General features: G+C 38.2%; 1 protein-coding gene across 4 annotated transcripts in view; it reads left to right on the top strand.

Annotated features, from left to right (window-relative positions):
• The window catches only part of NIN (ninein (GSK3B interacting protein)), a 137,700-nt gene that overhangs the window by 87,342 nt on the left and 29,413 nt on the right, over positions 1-20,945 (top strand). For 3 of the 4 annotated variants that reach the window (XM_006872341.1, XM_006872342.1, XM_006872343.1), the window contains exons 8-21: positions 651-797; positions 1,304-1,471; positions 2,211-2,347; positions 2,685-2,825; positions 3,088-3,262; positions 6,253-6,363; positions 6,714-6,803; positions 8,138-8,276; positions 10,736-10,857; positions 12,343-12,848; positions 14,288-16,399; positions 17,680-17,805; positions 17,910-17,979; positions 19,698-19,913. In XM_006872341.1, the coding sequence (XP_006872403.1) occupies positions 651-797; positions 1,304-1,471; positions 2,211-2,347; positions 2,685-2,825; positions 3,088-3,262; positions 6,253-6,363; positions 6,714-6,803; positions 8,138-8,276; positions 10,736-10,857; positions 12,343-12,848; positions 14,288-16,399; positions 17,680-17,805; positions 17,910-17,979; positions 19,698-19,913 (4,260 nt within the window). The remainder of the gene's footprint in view (positions 1-650; positions 798-1,303; positions 1,472-2,210; positions 2,348-2,684; positions 2,826-3,087; positions 3,263-6,252; positions 6,364-6,713; positions 6,804-8,137; positions 8,277-10,735; positions 10,858-12,342; positions 12,849-14,287; positions 16,400-17,679; positions 17,806-17,909; positions 17,980-19,697; positions 19,914-20,945) is intronic. The other variant, XM_006872344.1, reaches the window with a different exon arrangement.

The following is a 20,945-nucleotide window of genomic DNA, read 5'->3' as shown; positions in this document are numbered from 1 at the left end:
TGGGCTCAAGCATGGCAACAATAGTGTGGTTGGCCCAGGATCAGGCAGTGTTTCGTTCTGCTGTGCATAAGGTCACTATGAGTCAATACCAACTCGATAGCACTTAACAGCAACTCCATACTCTTTTGAGCTGACATCTCTGCCTTGAATTTAACTGGCCCAATAGATCCCCTTGCAAGCCACTATCCTGATTGGACTTTTTTAAAGAATTTTAATGAGACTAAGACAAGCAAATTACTGAGAGAATTTTCTATAACCATCCACCGATCCTAGAGACATATTTAAACATGTGTTGTTAGAAAGAAACCCATGCATGTATGAACTACAACTCTAGTAGCAATACTTTTTTACTTAACCCTTTTAATGACCTGTCATAAAAGTGGGCATAAAGAGAAATATTAATTTCTATATTGCATAAGATTCTGAAGATGGTGAAGACTGATTTTTATTTAGTTTGTGTAAATGAGGAGGGCATGTAATTACTGGAAAGGGAATTAAATTCAATGAAATGAGAGTGAAGGGACATAATTTTTTGTTTTTTCTGAAGTCTTGGGCTCAACAGTGGTGCTGGTTTCTATTGACCAGATGTATACTTGTAGCTTTGAGTTCTTTTGATGAAGTATTTAAGATATGTGGTTACCCTTCTTTAGATACTTGAGGATGTCTTCCATAATCTTGATCCTGATGGTACAATGAGTGTAGAAGATTTTTTCTATGGCTTGTTCAAAAATGGAAAGTCCCTCACACCGTCAGCGTCTACTCCATATAGACAATTGAAAAGGCACCTTTCCATGCAGGTAAGAAATAATAGGAGGTGGTTTCTTTGTGAATAGAAGTTAGAACCCATTTGAATAATTGTCAATGAATTAACCTATTATCTGAAGAAAAATACTAAAATAGAGAGAGGGAGGGGGGGAAAGAATATCGATGGAGGAGGGGAGACTATACCACTGAGAAAGAAAAGCTGGATTTGAGAAATGACCATAAATTACAGTGGGGAATCCACTAATTATGTCTCTTAGTGTCAGCTAAGAATGGGTTAGAAGAATCCTGATGATAAGTAGAGACACAATTTCATCTATGTCAAAGGACTCTCAACCAAGCCAGTTGTTTTTGATAAGCTTTATATTCTGGCTCATTTAGAAGACATGAAATGGGGCTTCATGACTCCTTTTTCTAGCAGCAGTATATTAGAGTAACATGCTTTCTGCTCATTGTGGTTGTGACTGACCCATTCCACTCTCAACCAATAACTTGTTAAAATGCCTGGCATTAAGCTGACCTAGGCTCTTTCTTCTTCCAGTCTTTCGATGAAAGTGGACGACGTACCACAACCTTGTCAGTGATGACAAGTACCATTGGCTTTCGGGTCTTTTCCTGCTTGGATGATGGGATGGGATATGCGTCTGTGGAGAGAATCCTTGACACCTGGCAGGAAGAGGGCATTGAAAACAGCCAGGAGATCCTGAAGGTGTGGCATCTAAAGTTGTACAGTGACAAATCAGGGAAGAGTTCTATTTCTTTTTAAAGTCTGTGATTTGATTTGAGTTGATTTTTCCTTAATGATTTCAGAGATGAGACAACTTTTCTTACCTCCTTTAACCAGGAGTCAGTTGCAAACTGTTTTCTATGTTATTAAACCCCAAATTATTGACAAGAGAAAGGCTCTGGTTTCATCTCTGGTTGGTGAAGATTTAGAATTGTCCCTTGGAGTTTGTTTATAATGCCAGATATTTTTAACAAATATACAAATCAGCAAGTTATGTCTCCTTGTTGTTTGTTAAATGTCGTGGAGTTCCAACTCATAGCGACCCTGTAGGAAAGGCTGGTGAGTTTGAACTGCTGGTGAGTTTGAACCCCTGACCTGGTTCAAATCAAACTTTCAGGCTAGTGTTTATCCTATGCGCCACACCAAGACTCCTTAGTGAGAACGTATTTATGTTCTAGAATGAAGAGTGGTCTTATGCAATCACTAAAATATAGTCATCCAATTTCTAAGTCATAAATTCAGTTATCTGAGTTTCTATGACCTTCCCATTTTCTGCTTTGTTGTTAAGTGCCAAGTCAATTCTGACTCCTAGTGACCCTGTATAGGGTTTCCAAGGAGTGGTTAGCAGCTCAGTGCTTATCCCACACCAGGACTCCATTTTCTGCTTTAAGAGGATAGAACTTGTGATTGTCTTGAACTTACACCTGGCTTTAATTTCTAGGCTTTGGATTTCAGTCTTGATGGAAATGTTAACTTGACAGAATTGACGCTGGCTTTTGAAAATGAACTTTTGGTCACCAAGAACAGCATTCACCACGCAGCTCTGGCCAGCTTTAAGGCTGAGATCCGGCATTTGCTGTGAGTTGAGCAGAAGGTTCGCCTGCTCCATTCCCTTTCCTACTTGTCCAGCATTTCAGTTCCATGTGTGTGACATTCTTCCATCCTATATGCAAATATGGCTAATTTCCTGTCATCTAATTACTGCATAAACCCTTCTTAAAGTGTAGGAAAATGAGGTCGAGCTTAGATTTGCATGTAGGCTTTTGAAGGGAACTGTGGAATGCCTTTTGGGTGTTGTTTGTAGCTGTTGTTTTGGGAGGATTTTGGTTGTCTTGGCAAGTCAGATGAGAGCTTTTTTGATCTACATGTTGCTTAGAAACAGCCTTCCTTTAACTCAGTTTGTTTCTGATTCTAGAGAACGAGTTGATCAAGTGGCTAGAGAAAAAGAGAAACTACGGTCGGATCTGGACAAGGCTGAGAAACTCAAGTCTCTAATGGCCTCAGAGGTGGACGATCACCATGCGGCCATAGAGCGGCGAAATGAATACAACCTCAGGTGGGACTGGTAGGGCTAAGGGCTTCCTTTCTCACCTCTTGGCCTAGGGCAGTCTGCAGCTGTGGTTGGAGAACAGTGCGGAGAGAACTGTTCTGTTTGGCTACACCTGACAACAGTGTTTTTGGTCTGGCCAAGCCTAACAGAAAGTAGGACATGATCAATAAGTTTTCAAGATCCTTTCCATTTGTTTCCATTTTTGGTGCAGCCTCCTATAGGCCTCAGAGGGAACTTACAGCAGTTTGTTGGTCTTTCCTTTCCACAGGAAACTGGATGAAGAGTATAAGGAGCGCACAGCTGCCTTAAAAAATGAACTCATAAAGGAGAGAGAGCAGATCCTGCAACAGGTGGGCAAGCAGCGTTTGGAACTTGAACAAGAAATTGAAAAGGCAAAAACAGAAGAAAACTTCATCCGGGATCGCCTTGCCCTCTCTTTAAAGGTAACAGTCCTGTTAGTTCTATCATCTGTGTCCCTGCCGGAATATGTGGAAAACAAAAGCAGATCTGCATGAGCTCATTCCAAGGACTCCCATAAATTGCTCAGCTGGACTATAACCCAGACAAGGCATCTGCTTGGATCTGGATTTTTAAGGGTATCCAGGTTTCTGGTTTGCCAACAGCACTGATTAGAACGTCTTGTTATTTTTACCTCTGAAGTTGCCTGGGTCTTCAGGGCTGTTTGGTACCTGGTGGCACTCTCTCCATTCCCCACAGCTGCTGTTTCAGCACCTCTAGAGGCCCCCTTCCCTGCCACTAGTCTTAGAAGATGGTTTCACTTCCAGCCACACAGAAACCATCAGCTCTGCTTCTTTCTGCCTCCCAATGAGCCTGTCCCCTGATGTTTCCTCCCCTCCCTTCCTCCTACCTCAGAGAGGGAATAGCCCTTCTCTTTACTGGACTCTGGTGCCAGATAATATGGTATAGTAAATTCTAGAGATTGATTGGGACTCTGGAGTCAGACTGCCTGTTTCAAGTCTGAGCACTACCACTTATTGTGAAACCCTGAGCAAGTTTTCCAAACCTGTTCGCTAATATACAGAATGGTTACAGTGATAATGATTACCCTGTAGGGTTGATAATAGGGATTGAGACGATACATACATGGTATCTGGAAATTAATCAAAAATAGGAAATGTCCATTTCTGTTGCTGTTATGAAAGGTTCTTGGAACTCTACACATCAAAGATTTAGTAAATTCTCTCTCCCAAATGACCAAACTGGGATCTTGGTATGGTGATGTAAGATAAACGCTGGACTGCTAACCTCAAGGTTGGCAGTTCAAATGCTCGGAAACCCTATACAGGGTCACTATGAGTTGAAACCAGCTCATCAGCACTTAGCAACAACTGCCAAGCTTCTCGCTTTCCTAACTTTTCTTCCTAGTCTATATCTTTGCCATGTGCTGTATGTCACAAACCAAAATCCTCAGTCATCCTCACTCATCACTAATCAGACTCTAAGTCCCATGGTGCTCAGAGATGCCTCTCAGCTTTATCCCCTTTCCCCCCATTTTCACAGCTTCTGAAATAGGTTCAGAATTCATCATAATTTCCCAACTGACTAATGTGTATCCTGACCAGTCGTTAAGGCCATCCATCCTTGCTTTGGACAGACAACCTCTGTATGGCTACTCAGGTGTCCTAGGGTTAAGAATTTGACTACTAGCTAAACAAGTGGTGGTTCCAGTCAACCTAATAGTACTTTGCTAGATGTAAAACCTTACAGTTTGCTTCCAAAAAGTCACGGTCTTGAAAATCCTATGGAACAGTCTACTCTGCATACATGGTTTCTCCATGAGTTGGAACCAATTCAAAAGTAACTAACAACAATGACAACATGACCACCAGAGGCGCCTTGCTGAAAAACAAATATATAATCATGGTCATAAAAACATATTAGTACTGAAGATCTCCGAAAGGGGGCTCATCATCATTCCTGTCTAACCTCAGCTCCTGCCAGCAATTCCTAGTTTCTGTACCTCAATCCCAGTGCACCTCCTATTAGCAGTCGAATCCACAGTGGGCAGGGCACGATTAAACTTCTTCACTCCTTTGACCACCATTGCAGACCAAGTTACCAGTGCATTTCCTGTTGTGTTATTGATGGTTGTATCCACAGCTGTCTCTCTCCCCATATCCAGACTGTTTGTTCCTTATGGTTGGTAACAATGCCTGATGTGTCTGTTTCCAGAGTGTCTGCACAGTATCCAGTACAGAGATTGTCTCTTATTGTTTCAATATCTCAATGTAGACATGCTTTGAATGATTTAGAGGTATAGAATTGGCATTTGTGAGGAAGACAGCTTTTTTTTCCTTTCCTTTAATGTTTCTAATGCATTCTTTTTCACTCCATATTGCTGGGTGTGGGTGTGAATGAGAATGTATTAAAAGTATACTGGCTTTATGTTCTTTTGGCAAAATATACTTTGAAAAAAAATGTTCTTCCAGTCATCCTGTAACATTCGAGTAGGAAATATGTCAAAGAATTGGCATGTCTGTGTTGTTTCAAAAAAAATGTGAGGGGAAATCATACTAAAAAGCCCTATAAAGCCCTATATGAGAGAGCTTCAAAAACTGTAATTGAAAGATAATGGAATTTTTCCATTAACATTTGAAGATGCCTCATAAATGTACATTCTTTAAATGAAAAAAAACAAAGAAAAACACTTTGTGAACTTTCAGTAGCTGTGTTATTTAAAAAAAGTAAGCAAATATAAATTATGAAGTTTACAGTGTAGCTTTTACATATTTAAAACCAATATAAATTGATAAAATGAGCATAAACCAAACTATAATGTCATTAAATGAAAACTATTGTTATTCAGCTTTTTATCGTTTTTCTGAGTTCTCTTTTGCTGTCAAATGAACAAGGCATTTTGTAATTCAGTTTCCATTGATGATACATTGAGAATGTTTCTGTTGTCATTAGATGTTTACTGCAATGCTGTTCCATAGAAATACAATGTAAACTATATATGTGATCTCAGATTTGAGATAACTACATTATATAGGTAAAAACAGGTCAAATTAACTTCAAATAATTTCTCTTACCCAGTATCTCCAAAATATTATCATTTTAATCTGTAATCAAGACTGTATACAGAAATTATTGAAACATTTTATTGTTTTCTTTTTTAATTCTTCGAAGTTGAGTGTGTGTTTTCATTTACAGCATGTCCCACTTTGTCCTAAATGTATTTCAAGTACTCAGTAGCTACATGGGACTGCTAATGGACAACAGCACAATTTGACAGGATCAAAAAACAAGTCAAATTTTTGAGTTATCAGATAGAAGCCAAATTTTTTATTTACCTTTGTATCCTAAGTCATTGGAACTCTTCAAGATAGGCAAAATTTCACAATCTAGAGCACTGATTTATGTTTTTGTTTTTAAACTCTGTGTCACATTTAATTTCCCAAAATTTCTTTAGGAAAATGGCCGTCTAGAAAAGGAGCTTCTGGAAAATGCAGAGAAGTTGGCAGAGTATGAAAATCTCACAAACAAACTACAGCGAAATTTGGACAGTGTGTTAGCAGAAAAGGTAAATCTGTTTAAATCTGATTTCCTGATGTGCAGGCCAAAGTATAGAAGGAAGTTTTCAGTAGGGAATTTGTTAAATGACTAAAGGAAGCTGTATTTTCTGCAGGGATGTCATTTAGTAGATAGACTTTGAGGGAAACAACTTCATGACACTGAAACATGCCAGCCTTGTGCTCCCTGACTTAGATGAGCATGTCACTCTCAGATGTTATACATTTGATGGTTTTTCTGCAGAAGTGTTACATCTCATGTGACTGGGTAAACATCAGAAATGGGGGCCTTTGATATGTTACAGGTCAATAAAAGACCTTCGAGAAAAGAAGCATCCTTGTCTTTTTTTTTTTTTTCTAGTTTGGTGACCTTGATCCCAGCAGTGCTGAATTTTTTCTGCAAGAAGAGAGACTGGCACAGATGAGAAACGAATATGAGCTGCAGTGCAGGGTAAGTGGCTGACTAGAACTTGGCGAATGGAGCAGTGCCTAGGTTCAAATCCTGTCACCACCATTTACCAGCTGTGTACCTTATGCAAATCACTTAATCTGTGTGTGCCTCTTTTCCTTATCTATAAAATCACGAAAATAAGAGTACCCATTGAATAGGGTTGTTGGGAAGATGTGCAGTGTGTGACTATAGGTAAAGTGCTTACAACAAACAGAGCCAGAGCCATAGTAAGCACTTATGCAGACATTAGCTATTAACATTTTTATTCAATATCCTGAACTCCTAGGGAATCATGCAAACTGCATTTAAGCCATCTTTATCTAAATCAGAAATTGCTAGTGCTTACAGGAAAATATGGTTCTACCGCAAGTTAATATTTTGTGGTCATGTTAACGGGATTATTTCAGAATTAGCCTTTATCCTGTGTTGGGTGCCCCCCGTCCCCAGAAAAAAACAACAACCCATAACCCATTCCTTTATTTACAAAATGCAAGTGAAACAGAAACTACCCACCTAGTCTTAAGGTAGGTAGTAAATGCCTACCAAGAGGGACAAAAACATCCTTGTCAATTGCAAGAATCTTTCATTTTTAATTGGCATTTATAATTCCCCAAATTAGGGTTTTTTTGTTTTTTTTCTGAAATGGCAAACACTTCTTTTAACAGGGTAAGTATAACTGAATCCTAGCTGCTGTAGATAAAAATTGTAAATGTGCAGAGATGAGGAAAACAGTTTTTACATGGCTGCTCACAGCCTACTTTCACAACAAATACATGCATGCACTTTGAGGAAGGAAAGTAAACATTTCTACTGCTTTTACAAGTAAGTTGTGGCTCTAATCAGTTAGAAGTGTTTTCTCTAAATGGCCTCTAATTTAATGAATTTATCTTCAAAATCTGTCAGCTCTACAAAAAAGAATCCCAAATCTGTCCAATTATTTTTTTCATCCTGTGCATACTGTACAATTCAGACATTTAGCGTATACAAGTCACTGTCTTAACAAGGGGCATCAAAAAGTCATGGGAAAATGGAATTAAAATATTTTTTCCATGACATTTTGAACTTCCCTCATATTCACAGAGTTATGCAACCATCACCACAATCAATTTTAGAATGTTTTCATGACCCAAAAAGTAACTCCTCTACTGCAGCTATAATCTTACCCACACACACTAGTGGCTCTCTAGATTTGCCTTTTCTAGACATTTCATATAAATGGATGGTGTCCTTTGCGGCACAGAAGTTTTTCATTTTGATTGTGTCTAGTAATTTTTCTTTTGTTGCTTGTGCTTCTGATGTCATATGTAAGACCTATATTGGTTTTTCAATCCCAGGTGTTACAAGACCAAGTGGATGAACTCCAGTCGGAGCTAGAAGAATATCGTGCACAAGGCAAAGTGTTCAGACTTCCCTTGAAGAAGGCCCTGTCAGAAGAGCTTGATAGTAGCAGTGGTGGCATTGAACTCGACCAGGGTAAACATATTCAGACACAGCCACCTTTCCAGAGTTTCTGCCTTTAACCTTGGCTTTTAGAATCATGGTTGAATATAAAATTGCAAATTTTTGGCAAGTCGGGGGAGAAAAAAAAAGAATTTGGCAGTTGTATTTTCTTGAGCTGTTTCCCTTGTGGTCTGGTTTTTAGTTTGTCCTTGAAGTCTTTATAGAATAGTTCCATTTGATTCTGATATGTATCAACAAAGGAATGGGAAAAAATCACACCACAAGACTGTTTGCTCTGTTTTGTTTTTTGTTTAAAAAACAAAAACAAAACAGACACTAACCACATATCTGAGAATCCAGGTCTTTAAAGTGTTCGAATTCAGACATGAGCTTTTGCTGAATCCTCTATTTTTCAGACAGTATCTAACTGGTATGAAAATGGTTTTGGAGAGTAAGCCAGCCAGAAGCCACAGAATTCATAACTTTTTTTTTTTTATGCTAGTTGTGTTATCCTATCTGTGCCGCTTCTGCAAAACAACAAATAAGATAACTAGGGGTTGGCTGCCTTTGCCTTTGAGGAAGAATTTAATTGGTGAGGTCAGAAGGCATGGTTGTTTGGGATCCCCTCCTCCATTCACTAGCAATCCTTTTCTCCCTCCTAGTAGCCTGCAGTTTTTCTCAGGTGGGTTGAATTGCAATCACAGAAACCCTAATTAGGGCTCATAAACAATTTTTCTGTGACAAATCGTTGTCTCTGCTGCTACTTGGGATAGAAGTATAAATCTTTGCAAGGGTTATCTATTCCTCCCCTCCCTTTCTTACTCTAAAGTAAATAAGGGATTGAGGAGGGGAGAAAAAGAAACACTAAAACATTTTATCTGACTCTTGGCTCACTTATTGCAGTCTAAGGGTTGAGCACACCTGATGATACATCCAAAAATGACCAAGTGTTAGGGTATTCTGCATGTGTACATGAAGCGGCACCATCTTGAATGGCTCACAGCACAGGTGTCATTTCTTAGTTGGGTATGTACCATGATACATGGAGAGAGAGGTAGAGCAAGGCTGCCAATTGGAGCTGTTGGACCTAGCCAAGAAAAGTCCTTTTCTCCCATATGAAAGTATTCCCAACACACAAAAAGCCCTTCCCCCTCCCCCACCTGAACAATTTCTACATAGTATGAGACATAATTATTTTGTTTATATATTAGGTCAGCCTCCCAACATGTGCTTTACATTTCAATCCCATGTCCTTCATGAGTCCTTACAGAGGTGAACTCATAAGGATGAACTGAAAAATGTTACCCCAAACCACCTATATTCAAGTCCTTAACTTATGCTCTACTTTTTAGCTGATAATTTAAGATGTTGTTTCACCTACATCCTTGGAAATCCATACTACAATGCTGTAATATTGAGTAAAGCATTGGATATCTTGACTCATTATGTTCACTCCTCAAGACAGAGCAGCAAGTATGCTGCTGGCCATTCATTCCCCTGACCCACTGCCCCTCTGCTAACTTGTCACTCAGTATCTGTTGGATGGGTTGGTTTGACCAAACTACCTCACCCTGCAGCATTTTCATTTGTAGGACGTCACCTTTCTGGTCCACGTAGCCCACTGTTGCCCTTTGAGAATCTTGGTGTGGCACTATAGGATAAGTATTGAACTGCTAAACAGAAGGTCAGCACTTCAAACAACTAGCTGCTCCTTGGAAACTCTATTCAGGGTTGCTATGATTCGGAGCCCACTTGACAGCCGTTAGCAACAGCAACAATCTTCAAGTAGCAATTTCCACACCTACTTCCACTTACCTACTGTTTAAAAGGAGGGATTTTTGTTAGGGTTTGGGAAGCTGCCTGTACATGGAAGGAAGTATTCAGCTTCATTTCTTTTGTTTGCTTTAATGCTTGAGGAAGTCTCTGAATGGTACAAATGGTTTGCACTCAACTATTAAGGAGCTCTGGTAGCGTAGTGGTTACGAATCAGGCTGCAGACCTTAAGGTCAGTGGTTCGAAACTATCAGCTGCTCCGCGGGAGAAAGATGAGGCTTTCTACTCCTGTAAAAATTTATACCCTCGGAAACCCTGTACAGGGTCGCTCTGGGTCGGAACCAACTCGATGGCACTTAACAACAACAACAACATTAATCTAAAGGTTTGCTATGGTTTGAACCTATCTACCTAAAAATTATAGTCAAAAACAACAGCAACAGTAAAAGCCTGTGGAGCAGTTCTGTTCTGTGACATGAGTAGCCATGGCTTAGATACAACTCAAAAGCGAAGTTTTTTGTTTTTTTGTTTTTGTTTTTTCATAATGCTTGAGAATGGATAGAACTTCTCTTGGCTTAAGGGGTTTCTTAGTAGATTACATCTGGGGTGATTTAGGCTGAAAATTCTTCCTTAGTTAAACTGGATGTCTATCCCTCAGATGCCAAATTGTGTTATTTGAAGAGTCTGCCACTTGGTCAATGGGTCCCATGTGTTTTCAGGGCTTGGTTCTGAATTGTGTAATCCACTGAATATGAGCATTGAGGCGGAGCTGGTCATGGAGCAGATGAAAGAACAACATCACAGGGATTTGTGTTGCCTAAGACAAGAGCTTGAAGATAAAGTAAGTCGTTCTTATCAATCTAATTCTCTAATTTCTTTGGTCCTGAACAGACTTTTGTATTTGGGGCATACCAGTTCTTTATTTCTCACATTTTTTTGCATTTCCTATTGTGCCTAGTTGTTGTTGTTAAGTGCCTTTGAATCAGTTCCGACTCATAATGACACTGTATAGGGTTTCCAAGGAGTGGCAGGTGGGTTTGAACCATCAGCCTTTCAGGTAGCATTGCAGTGCTTATCCTACAGCACCACAGAGGGCTCCATTGTATCTTGTTAAGTGCCATCAAGTCAGTTTCAACTTATAGCGACCTGTATAGGATTTCCAAGGGGCGGCTGATGAGTTTAAACCGCCAACCTTGTGGTTAGCAATCCAGTGCTTATCTTATAGCAGCACATCAGGAGTCCCCATTGTGTCTAGTGGTTGTCCAAAACCCACTTCCGCAGACTGATCTCATAGGCTAAGAAAGAAGCATTGTTCTCCTGGGAGAGAGTTTGTCCAATATGTAGTATTTTCAGCTCTGGCCACAGTGAAGCTATAAGCTTAGAAATATTATCATTATTTCTAACCTGTTTGAAAAAAAAAAAATCATAATCTCAAGCCTGCATCTAAGTAGATGCTTTAGAGCAGTGGTGGGGAACCCTTTTCTACCAAAATTATGACATCATTCATGGGCCATACAAAATTATCAATTTAAAAATTAGCCTGCTAGTGATGAAGCAGCTGGGGACTTTGGATCCAGAGAGGGAAAGGGACTGTGGGCCGAAAACTGGAGCAGGGGGAATGTATAGGGGGCAGGTTTCTAGGATATACCCTTTGGTTGGTTGATGATGCATGGAGGGGATTGGAACCATGGCAATGAGATGATATACAATGGAATGAATGTAAAACTAAAGTTCTCTCATGTAAACTATCATATAATTCACAATAAAACATTAAAAAAAAAATAGCCTGCTATATTTGGTCAAACATTTAATTAATTCACCCCCATTGTGATGGCTGGAACCGTGGTTGCCTTGGCAGGACATATGGCCCACGGGCCAAATGTTCCCCATTCCTACTTTAGAGTCATACCCGAAAAAGTTCTTCGCTCTAGCATTAGTAACTACATTAGATAGAAGTTCTGAACCTTAGAGTTGAAAATCCTCTACTATGTGTATCAATTTACATTTCTTTTTAACCATCCCTTTGAGTTAACGTCATCAAACTCTGCCCTCATTTGCCACTGTATCTTTGTTCACACTATTACTTCTTGGTTGTTTGAAGGTCTACTCCCTTCTTTATAGAGTTGTTCAGAAATTAATAAAATTCAGCCCAGTTTAAAAGGAAATCAAGCCATGCCTGACTTAAATATGTATTACTTAATTTAATTTATAAAACAAATCGGAAAACTGAGAGATGTCTTACAGAAAAAAGTATTTACTGCTCCTGTCACTTTCCTTTCCATGACCTTGGGTTAACCAATCTTGTGGTTTTACTTCATTGTTTTAGGTGCGCCATTATGAAAAGCAGCTAGACGAAACCAAGGTCACCTGTGATAAGGAGCAGGAGAACATGAAGCAAATGTATGAAGATGCAATACACACTTTGGAAAAGCAAATCAGTGGCCTTAGAAATAAAATTTCCCAACTTCAGGAGCAGGAAGGAGTGCTAAAGGAGACACAACACAAAACCACCTGCAGGCACCGGGAGGAGAAAATCCAACTGCAGAAGAAGTTTGATGAAGAACAGACTCATTTGCAGGAAAAACTAAGGCTGGAACATGAAGCAGAGCTCAAGGCTAGGCTGGAGCAGGTAGAGGAACGCTTTAATCGAGAGAGGGAAGGACTCATTCATAATGGTGTCTGTGCAGAAGAGAAGGTGAGGCACTTAACTCAGGAACTAGAGCAGTTTCACCAGGAGCAGCTGAAAATCCTGGTGGAGAAGCACACTCTTGAAAAAGAAGAGATGCAAAAAGAGCTCTTGGAAAAGCACCAAAGGGAACTTCAAGAGGGGAGGTAAGAAATGAGGGGATGTAGAACATTCTGGAACATTATATCTCAGGACACCATAAGTTCCAGTCAGCTAAGGAGCCTGTAGAAATCAGGAGACATAATATTTCACTGAATAACTAGACTATTTTTCTACATGCTTTGCCATTACTTGGCCATAATCCTACCTTGGGGTTATTAGAACATTATTTTTTGTTGTTGCTGTTAAAAAATAGAAAGAGGAAAACATATATTGTATTGTAACTTAGAGTATTTTATAAGGCTGTAGATAAGGATAAGATTCCAAACATGGTTCCTTCCTATTCAGTTATGTTGTTTTCTGAGAAAAGCTATTTGTAAGATGGTTCTGGGCAAAATTACATTTCCTCCCAGAACTGTGAAACAGCAGTTTGTGCATACCTTTGTCACACGAAATCAGGCCTTTGAACCAGTTCTTCTCAGTTCAGTCAGAGCCAACAAAGCAAAAATGAAATGGACCCAAATTTGTAAAATATGGATGAACTACAGCAATAACTGTATCAGGAAAAATTACATATCAACACCCTGTTAGAAACAGAATCTCCCTCTTAGAGAACAAGAACATCATGTGTGTTGCATAGTAAGCAAATCTCTTGACTGGAAGACACATAAATGGTAGTGCCCCGCTTAAAGGTCACACTGCTTTAAATGTGTTTAGCTTTCCGTAGTCCTGGCAATGATCCTGTCTCCCACATTAGGCTTCTGAAAGGACTCACTATGCCTCTTCTGAGTCTCCCATTCTGGGGCTTCAGTTATTTCCATTCCAGTTACTATTCTGATTCACCCAAACTGGGGTCTGTTTCCATTTCACTGCTTCAGCTGTGACTGATCTGGTTTGAACCAATTCAAACCCTGCATGGAACCCCAGGTACATTTGAGGGCATTGGTGCTTCACACTCAATTAACTCAATGCTATTAAACAAGTATGTTTAGTATTATTAAGTAAGAAGAAAAGTCAAAATGAAATTATTATTGTGTGTATATGACTAATATCCTATCTTATTTAAAGGTAAGATGTTGTTACTTTAATCACTTAATTAAAATTAAGAAATTTTTTATATCTCCAAGGTTAGAGGTTAGGCTAATATGTGTTTGATCACTGAATGTGAAATATAAGTTTAATTTTTAGGTTAAAAATTCAGTAAGTATACATTTGGGCTATGACAAAGAGTTTGGTTTCTAAATATTTCTCCTAAATGCAGAGATAAGTGAATATGTCTTCTAAGTTAATTATGGCTGCCAGTTTTAGCTCGCACAAATGAGATCCACTCCCAGTAGACTTGAACCACATAGATATATGTGAAGAGAGTTTTAGAAAGTATTTAAATTGTTTGCTTGGCAACCTCTTATATGCATGGTAAAACTTTTTTTGTTTGCTTCTGGAGTTGGCAGCCATTTCAGTAATGTTGTATGTTGACCACATTTAGGGAAAAAATGGAAACTGAGTGTAATAGAAGAACCTGTCAGATAGAAGCCCAATTTCAGGCTGATTGCCAGAAAGTCAATGAGCGATATGAAGACGCTCTACAACGTTTGGAGGAGCACTACCACCAAGAGCTGCAGGATCTTCTAGAACAGCACTGTGAGGAGAAATCCCAGTGGGAGTTCGAAAAGGACGAGCTCACCCAGGAGTGTGCAGAAGTCCAGGAGCAGCTTAAAGAGACTCTTCGAAGAGAGAAAGCAGCTTCTCTGGTTCTGACCCAGGAGAGAGAGATGCTAGAGAAAACATACAAAGAACATTTGGACAGCATGGTTGGTGAGAAAGAGCAGCTCCTCAAAGACCTGGCAGATCTCAAAAGTGTTTCTGAAAGTAAGCAAAGCTTACTGTCCAACCAGCTGCAGAGCTGTCACGAAAGAGAGCTGAAGGACCATGAGCTGGTTCTGTGCCAGGCAGGGGCCTCAGAGCAGCCATCCAGCCGGCGGTTTGAAAAGCTAGAGATGAAACATGAGCAGGAGAGGCAGGAAATGATGTCCAAGTTACTGGCCATGGAGAGCATCCACAAAGCAACCTGTGAGAAAGCAGATCGAGTGAGGGTTGAGATGAGCACGGAAATCTCCAGGCTTCAGAATAAATTAAAAGGCATGCAGCAGGCAGCATCTCCTCTATCCAGGCTTGAGAGCGGCTGCCAGGCAGTGGGAGTGGAGGAGGCCGAAGGAAATGGCACCATGTCCTTGCTGCAGCAAGGGGAGCAGCTGTTAGAAGAAAATGGAGATGTCCTCTTAAGTCTGCAGAGAGCTCATGAACAAGCAGTAAAGGAAAATGTGAAAATGGCTACTGAAATTTCGAGGTTGCAGCAAAGGCTGCAAAAATTAGAGCCAGGGACAGTAATATCTTCTTGTTTAGATATACCAAATATTGAATTTTTTGGAAATTCTCTGGAACAAACGGAGCCATTTTTACTGAGAAACAGAATGAAGCAAGTAGAAGATGTAACCAAGAGACGACGTCTAAGTGACTTACAAGACGATGAGACCCGGGATCGGGAAAGTACAGACACAAGCTCTATTCAGAGACAGGAGGCCAAAATAGAGTCAGAAGCATCAATAGAGAGTTTTTCCGAGCTTGAAAATAGTGAAGTGACCAGAACTGAGACCTGGGACCTAAAGATTCAGGTTAGTCAACTTCAGAAACAACTAACAATCTTACGTGCTGAATGTGACCGAGCTTCTGAAAAGAAACAAGACCTTCTTTTTGATGTTTCAGTGCTCAAAAAGAAACTGAAGATGCTTGAGAGAATCCCTGAGGCGTCTCCCAAGTATAAGTTGTTATATGAAGATGCTAGTAGAGAAAACAACTGTCTTCAGGAAGAGCTGAGGGTGATGGAGACCCACTATGATGAAGCATTAGAAAATAACAAAGAACTGACTTCAGAAGTATTCAGATTGCAGGAAGAGCTTAAGAAAGTTGAGGAAGTGACTGAGACCTTCCTCAGCCTGGAAAAGAGTTACGATGAAGTCAAAGGAGAAAATGAGGAGCTGCATGCTTTGGTTTTGAGACTTCAAGGAAAGATTGAAAAGCTGCAGGGAAGATCAGTGTTACAGTGTGACTGCTTCTCATTATGGGAAGCCCATTTAGATAACCTACATGTTGAACCTGATGAGAAGACACTAGAAGAGGCTGCGCCAAATTATGCAAACGTACAACATATTGAAGAACATAAACAAGAACACCAATACTTTGATCAGGGCAATATACAACTCCTGGAAAAAGTAAAATCGCATGAAGTTGCTTGGTTACAAGGAACAATTCAGACACATCAAGAAAAGCCAAAAATACAGAATCAGGTTATACTGGAAGAAAATACAGGCCTTATAGGCCTTCAAGACAAACACTTTCAGCGTCAAGCTACAATAGCAGAGTTAGAGCTTGAGAAAAAAAAGCTACAGGAACTGACTCGAAAGTTGAGAGAGAGAGTCACTACCTTAGTTAAGCAAAAAGACACACCTTCTCAAGGAGAAAAGGAAGAAGAGCTGAAGTCAATGATGCATGACTTACAAAGCACGTGCAGTGAAATGCAGCGAAAAGTTGAACTTCTGAGGTAATGTATGTACCTTCTAAGATTCACAGAATCCCACGAACACCAAAATCTAACAACTTCTGCTGCTTGCTGAGCCTAGAGAACTAACCTGCTAGTCTTCAAGAAGAATGCAATCCTGTAGACTCCCTTCTGCTTCTATGGCGTATTAACAAGTAGAATAACCTTGCCTAGGAGGCAGTCCCTTCCTCTGTAGGAAATAAATGTTATTCTGGAATGTGAAGTTCATAATGGCAAGTGTTTGCTGTGTAACTGTATGCATCATCAATGCATGTCAACTATTTAACTCTCTTCTAGCACTTGCTTCATTTGGATGAGTAGATATTTCTTTTAGCTAAACATCATTTATTTTTCTCATTTTGCTGAAATTTGTTGTATGAAAAGTGGGTGCCTTTTGTGTATTATTAACTCAGTTGGTAGACAAGAACTCTTATACTACTACAGGAAAAATGTTGTGTTTTGAGGCTTGTAATTTTTCACTTACATCACTTAAAGTACATGCTTGATACCCATCCTGCAAAACAGTGGACATTTATCTTACAGTATATCATTTCATTGAGGAACTTCCAGACTCTAATAAACATGCTTGAAGAATAAATACAAAATAAAATTAATTTGAACCACTTGACTATAAAATACGATTGCATTAGTCTTCTAGAACATTTTGTTTTTAAAAAACTTGTAAAATATTACCGCATGTCTGAAATATCTTAACTATATAAAACACTATTTTCATTCTAAATGTAATTTTTCTTCCTCATGCTTCAGACCATTTAGATATAAAAAGATAATAAAATGAAAAAAATTACAAGGTACTGATTAGTGTACATATTTCAATGTGGCCTTTGATTTATGTAGTAAAATGTCTTTTTCTAGGTACCTTTGGCTCTAAAATCAAAGCTAATAAATCTCTGTAATGTGTAGTAATGTGGCTTATGGCAATTTGCAATAGGTAGGACTTGAGACTAAAATAAATGAAGTCATTTACTCAAAGCTGTATGCTTGCCATTGAGAAAACCAGTAACCAGAATGGGCATTCCTGTCTCCATGCTCAAGTTTCTCAGCTATTCTTGCCTAACGTCTTTTAACGAAATTCTTACTTCCCAAATGAAATGAGTCAATATGTCACAGACTGATTTCCAAGTACTAAGAAACTACTAATTTAGACTTTTCTTTTTAACTGGCGTGGAGTACTTGCTTTATTGGAAGTCACTGGGAACTATTTTTCAGAGATGCCAGATGTCCTGTTAACGTTTTTTTTTTTTTTAATCTGTGTACTTCAGATACGAATCTGAGAAACTTCAAGAGGAAAATTCTATTTTGAGAAATGAAATTACTAGCCTAAATGAAGACGATAGCATTTCTAACCTGAAATTAGATAAATTAAATGGATCTCAGGAGGAAATGTGGTAAGACATACTAAAATTTTCTTAAGAGGTTTTTGCAAGAACTAAGACAGTTATACTTCAACTTTTAAAGTCTAACCCTAAGTTATATTTTTATTGTCCTTCAGGAAAAAAATAGAAACTGTAAAAAAGGAAAAAGATGTAATTCAGAACATGGTTGAAATTTTAAAGAAACAGGTGAGATATTTAATATTTCCCATTGTTTCTAGATTCTAAAATGTATTTATTTGAAATTTACAAATTTACAGAACATGCTACCAGAATAACATCCAGCACGTACATGATCGTTTGAAAACAGAAATTCATCTCATGCTGACTCTAAACTAGGTTTCTGGTTTTTTATTAAATTATGTATATGTTATTTCTAGATCCTAAGTGCCTAGCTCATGCTTTAAAACTAGGAGATAGGGGCTATACTCTGAACCCTATTGATGAAATACTGGCTCTATACCTCATGTGATTTGGTAGAAGAGTAGAAAGATCACACACAGTCTTAGAAATAAGATGTCTCAAGGGTTAATCTCACTTCTCTCCTGTGAGTCACCATCCAATAGATGTCAATTCCTTTTCCTTTCTTCAACATGACTGAAAACAGAAAGTTAAGGGTAGACTCTCACAGATCTAGAGCTAGTGAATCAGTGTATAAATTCACAGAATCATTTATTCAGGCAGTTTATGTCATTCAGCATGCAAATTGATAATCTCATGGGAATGCCATGTATGTGGGTGCCTGAAATCTAAAAAGGCCAAAGACATACTGGGGAAAAAAAGAGTATTTTCAATACTTGATACTTGTTAACATCAAAATATATTGTGTGTTCTTAACAAATAAGTGGCAAACTTAATTGAAAAATGGAAAATGACAATGAATAGTCAATCCTGTCAGAAAAAAAATATGTAAAAAGATGATTCTCATTAATGTTTGAGGAAGTGCAAATTAAATGAGTCTCTATTTTTCACTTATCAAATTGGCAAAAGAAAATAAAGATTGGTATCTTCCAGTGTTCACAAGGATCTGAGGAAGACTGAATTCTTACACTGTTGATAGATTATAACTTGGTGTCACTTGTGGGAAAGATATTTTGGCAGTATCTATCAAAATTATATGTGCACATCTTCTAACCTAGCAATCTCACTTCTAAGAAATGATTCTAAAAACAAAATGTTACCATGTGCAGAGGTATTTTCCAAATTATTAATTTTGTTTATTCATACTATAAAAAAATAACAGACCTATATGTTTGTCGATGTAGAAATGGATTATGGAGCATATTGATACAGTGGAATACTTCCTGTGTGACCATTTTTTAAAAAATATTGTTGTTGTTGTTAAGTACCATGGAGTCAGTTCTGACTCATAGTGACCTTGCACAGGGTTTCCAAGGCTGTAAATCTTTACGGGATCAGAACGCCTCATCTTTCTCCCATGGAACCACTGGTAGTTTTGAACTGCTGACCTTGAGGTTAGCAGCCCAATTCGTAACCACTATATTACCAGAGCTCCTTTAGTGGTACCTAAATATACTGAAAGAAAAGCATCTATAAAGTATTGTAAGTGAATAAAGCAGACTGCCCAAGCATGAAAAAAATTAAGTTTTGTTAAAAAGAAATATATATATATATGTGTGTGTTTTTATATATGCAGAGAAAAGTATTTGGAGGGATAGGTGTGCATCTATAAACAGTGGATAATACCTTTGTGGGGTGGAATTGAACTGAGTGTTAATACTTCTTCCTGCACTTCCAAATTAACTGAATTTGTATTAATGAGCATTTAGTATTCCTGTTATTAAAGCTATCTACACAGAGAGTGGAAAAAACAAATAGTCTTTAAATCTGTGTTTTAGCAGAAGTAGAGTAACCAGTTTTTAAAACTTATTTCCATTTTAAATTAGATTTCAGAATTAAAAGTCAAAAACCAACAGTTGGATTTGGAAAATACAGAACTTAGCCAAAAGAACTCTCAAAATCAGGAAGAGTTGCAAAAACTTAATCAACGTCTGGCAGAAATGCTGTGCCAGAAAGAAAAAGAGCCGGGACCTAGTACATTTGTGGAATGGGAACAAGAAAAGTCTAATCTGAAAGAACAACTGGAACACTGTAAAATGCAGGTATGGTCTATAGCCACCCTATACTTGTTCTTGGGAAAAAAATGCTTCTATAAAATTTCTTACAAATAAAGTCTTGATATTTAAAACAGATTGGTACTGTCACATGAATAAACAAATAGATCAGTGGAATAGAAAGTCTTGATCAGAACAAAATGCACATGGAAATTTAGTAAAACAAAGATAGCTTCTCCAGTCACTGGGATTAAAGATATACTTTTTTAATAAAAGGTGTGAGGACAACTGGATAGTCATTTTTAAAAGAGTAAAAATAGATCAATATCTTATACCATACATGAGAATGAACTCCAAATGAATTAGGAATGTAAATTAGAAAAATAAAACTATACAGGTGTTAAAGGAAAACACTGATAAATTCCCCTTTAACCTTCCTGTAGACAAAAACTTTCTAACTATGATTTGGATACCAGAGGCAGTTTTTTAAAAAGAGATTGATAACTTTTACTACATAAACATTAAAACAAATCTTGCATGATGAAAAAACTAATAAGCAATGCCAGAAGACAACAAACTGAGAAAATATTTGTACCAAAAAATGGCTAATATCCCTGTTATATAGAGAACTCTTAAAATTAAGGGACATAGAATGAAACACCATGTAGAAAAATGGGGAAAACACATGAACAATTCATGAAAAAAAATTTAAATTGCCTTCAAACATCTGATAAAAACATTCAAAATTGTATATTAGAAACATCACTGAGATACTATTTCTTACCTGTGAGACTGGAAAACAAATTTTTATTATGAGAATACATTTAATATGACAATACATTTTGTTGATGAGGCTTTGGGAAAATTAGCACTTTCATATATCCCTGGTCGGACTGCAAACTGGTAACCTTTCTGATGAAAATTTGGCAATACCTAAGAAAGCTATTTGAAGAGGTCCAAGAGCTGAACAGAAAATTTCAAAGATCACCTCAAGAAGATAAAGCCAAATACTATAATAAAATATGCAAAGATTTAGAGTTAGAAAACCAAAAGGGAAGAACACGGTCAGCATTTCTCAAG

The sequence above is a fragment of the Chrysochloris asiatica genome, unplaced genomic scaffold, assembly GCF_000296735.1.
Source record: "Chrysochloris asiatica unplaced genomic scaffold, ChrAsi1.0 scaffold00194, whole genome shotgun sequence".
NCBI classification, from domain to species: domain Eukaryota; kingdom Metazoa; phylum Chordata; class Mammalia; order Afrosoricida; family Chrysochloridae; genus Chrysochloris; species Chrysochloris asiatica.
This window is presented reverse-complemented; position numbering and strand designations above follow the sequence as displayed.